This window comes from Otolemur garnettii, unplaced genomic scaffold (assembly GCF_000181295.1).
Source record: "Otolemur garnettii isolate 467f Iridium unplaced genomic scaffold, OtoGar3 scaffold00178, whole genome shotgun sequence".
NCBI classification, from domain to species: domain Eukaryota; kingdom Metazoa; phylum Chordata; class Mammalia; order Primates; family Galagidae; genus Otolemur; species Otolemur garnettii.
This window is the reverse complement of record NW_003852573.1, coordinates 3,228,625-3,231,521: the sequence shown is the minus strand read 5'-3', so window position 1 is coordinate 3,231,521 and position 2,897 is coordinate 3,228,625. Positions and strand designations below refer to the sequence as shown.

General features: G+C 42.8%; 1 protein-coding gene across 1 annotated transcript in view; it reads left to right on the top strand.

Annotated features, from left to right (window-relative positions):
- The first annotated feature begins 254 nt into the window (after positions 1-254).
- SPATA45 (spermatogenesis associated 45) overlaps positions 255-2,897 on the top strand; it is a 9,012-nt gene continuing 6,369 nt past the window's right edge. The window contains exon 1 of the mRNA XM_023519485.1: positions 255-565. Within this exon, the coding sequence (XP_023375253.1) occupies positions 289-565 (277 nt within the window). The 5' untranslated portion in view covers positions 255-288. The remainder of the gene's footprint in view (positions 566-2,897) is intronic.

Here is a 2,897-nt window from a genome sequence, read left to right as displayed (position 1 = left end):
TCAACTTAGGGAAGTCGTCAGCTATGGAGGATCTACTGTATATTCTCTTACTATATCCTTTTTATAACCTTCCTCCCCAAAGAAATCGAAACCACAACAATAACAAATCTTAGGAAAACAGAGTAAAAAGCGAGGCGTGATAGTGCTGGCGTTATTTTGCAGAAGAGGAAAGAGGAATTGATAAATATGATTATGAATACCGGCTTCTAAGTCAAGCAGGAAACTGATAATATTTTTTATTTGTTTGCAGGACAGCAACAATCACTTGAGAAGTGGTTCGTTAGCACAATGGCATCTGTAAACAGAACCAGGGAAATAATTAAAAAACTTAAAGTAAGCAAACAACGACTCTTAGAGGAGATAAACGAAAAGCGTGAATCCAACTGCTTAGTGGAAAGGAGCAATCAAGTCAGCTTATTGAGAGTTCAAAAGAGGCACTTCAGTGGTGCTTATCAGTCCTTTACTCTTACCACAAGCAAAGAACCTGTTCCTGACAGTGGCAGGAGCTCCTGGGTCAAACCGAGTCACCTTTTTCACACCGAGAAAAGGCACTTTACTTCAAAAAGTAAGATGTTGATGGTAGGACTGCTACACAATTCATAGGAGGGATTTATAACGTAAGTTAGGTAGGAAGAATTTGGGGAGTTGAGAGAGGTTCACCAATATTGCCCTGGAGTTGCCTGAAGGTGAAAGGCTCACTAAACTAGGCTCACTGAAACAAGATCTACTATGGAGCAGACTGAGGCTCTCGTTTCCTTGTGAGTACATAATCCCACACTGGCTCACTCAGCAGATTCTAGTTTGGATCTTGAAATCTGCATTCTCAGCAGAACAAGGTGAAGCTGGTGGGGTGAGAACCACCTTTTGAGAAAAGTTATCATAGATAATTACAATAGGCACTCAGAACCTCAGACACTGCCTTCTCTTTCACGGATTTCTGTGGCCCTAACAAATATTTCATGTGTGTATTTGAGGCACCAAGGAGATGATTCAGATGACAAACATTACACAGAAAGCCCTAAGAAGCACCGATAACATGTGCTTGAACGTGCTTTTACAAAGTGAAAGTCTGGCGATTCCGCATTCAGCGAGTCTGTCTGCACCATTTTCCAACAGCATGTGCTCGCTTTGTGTCTCTATCACATTTTGGTAATACGTCAAATGTTATATTATTATTATATAATAATAATTATTATTATTATATCTGTTATGATGACCTGTGAGCAGTGATCTTTCATGTTACCATTGCAATTGTTCTGGGGGTGCCTCGAATCATGCCCATAGAAGGTGGTGAAATCAATGATATATGTGTGAATTCTGACTGCTCTTCTGATCAGATATTGCCCCATCCATCTCTCTTCCTCTCCTCAGGCTTCCCTATTCCCTGAGACACAGCCATATTGAAATTAGGCCTATATGTGTTCAAATGAAAGGAAGTTTCATGGCTCACTTTAAATCAAACGCTAGAAATGATTAAGCTGAGCGAGGAAAGAATGTTGAAAGCCTAGACAGGCCAATGTCCAAGCCTCTTGCACTAAACACTTAGCCAAGTTGTGAATGCAAAGGAAAAGTTCCAGCCACAGTATTTCCTTAAGCCCAAATCTAACCCAGAGCAGGGCTCTAATTCTCTTCTCTTCAATTTTAGGAAGGCTTAGAGAGATAAGGAAGCTGCAGAAGAAAAGTTTGAAGCTAGCAGAGATTGGTTCATAAGGTTTAAGGAAAGAAGCCGTGTCCATAACATAAAAGTGCAGGGTGAAGCAGCAAGGGCTGATGGAGAAGCTGCAGCGAGTCATCCAGGAGGCCTGGCTAAGATCAGTGATGCAGGTGGCTACGCTGAACAGCAGACTTTCCATGCAGACAAACAGCCTTTTATTGGAAAAAGATGTCATCTGGGACTTTCATATCTAGAGAGAAGAAGTCAAGGCCTGGCTTCTGAGCTTCAGAGGACAGGCTGACCCTGTTGTTAGAGGCTGATTCAGCTGGTGATGTTAAGTTGAAGCCAGTGCTCATTGACCATTTCAAAAACTTTAGAGCCCTTAGGAATTATGATAAATCTATTCTGCCTGTGCTTTATCAGTGGAACAATGAGGCCTGGATGACAACACTTCTGTTTACTGGCAGTAACAGTATAGTTTACTGACTATTTAAAGGCTACTATTGAAACCCATTGCTTGGCTCGGTGCCTGTGGCTCAAGTGGTTAAGGCGCCAGCTATGCACCCCGGAGCTGACAGGTTTGAATCCAGCCTGGGCCCACCAAACAACGATGGCTGCAAACAAAAAAACAGCCGGGCATTGTGGCGGGTTCTTGTAGTCCCAGCTACTAGGTAGGTGGAGGCAGGAGAATCGCTTGAGCCCAGGAGTTGGAGGTTGCTGTGAGCTGTGACGCCACAGCACTCTACCCAGGGTGACAGCTTGAGGCTCTGTCTCAAAAAAAAAAGAAACTCATTGCTTGGATAAACAGATTCCTTTCAAAAGATTACTGCTCATTGACAATCAACTAGTCACTCAAGGTCCCTGATGGAGATATACAAGGAGATGAGTGTTTTTTTCATGCCTGCTCATGGATCAAAGAGTAACATTGACTTTCGAGTCTCATTATTTAAGAAATGCATTTTAGAAGGAGGGAGGGGATAAGATGGGATCTCACCTAATGTGCACATTGTGAGGGTGTATAACACGCCCCTGGGTGAGGGGCTATTCTCCAAATGGAACTTTACCCTGGAAGTGAGAACAATGTAACCTAAATATTGTACCCTCATATTAATTTGAAGAAAGTTTTTAAAAAAAGACCATAAAGCCGGGCAGCACCTGTGGCTGAAAGGAGTAGGGCGCCGGCTCCATATACCGGAAATGGCAGGTTCAAACCCAGCCCTGGCCAAAAATTGCAAAAAAAAAA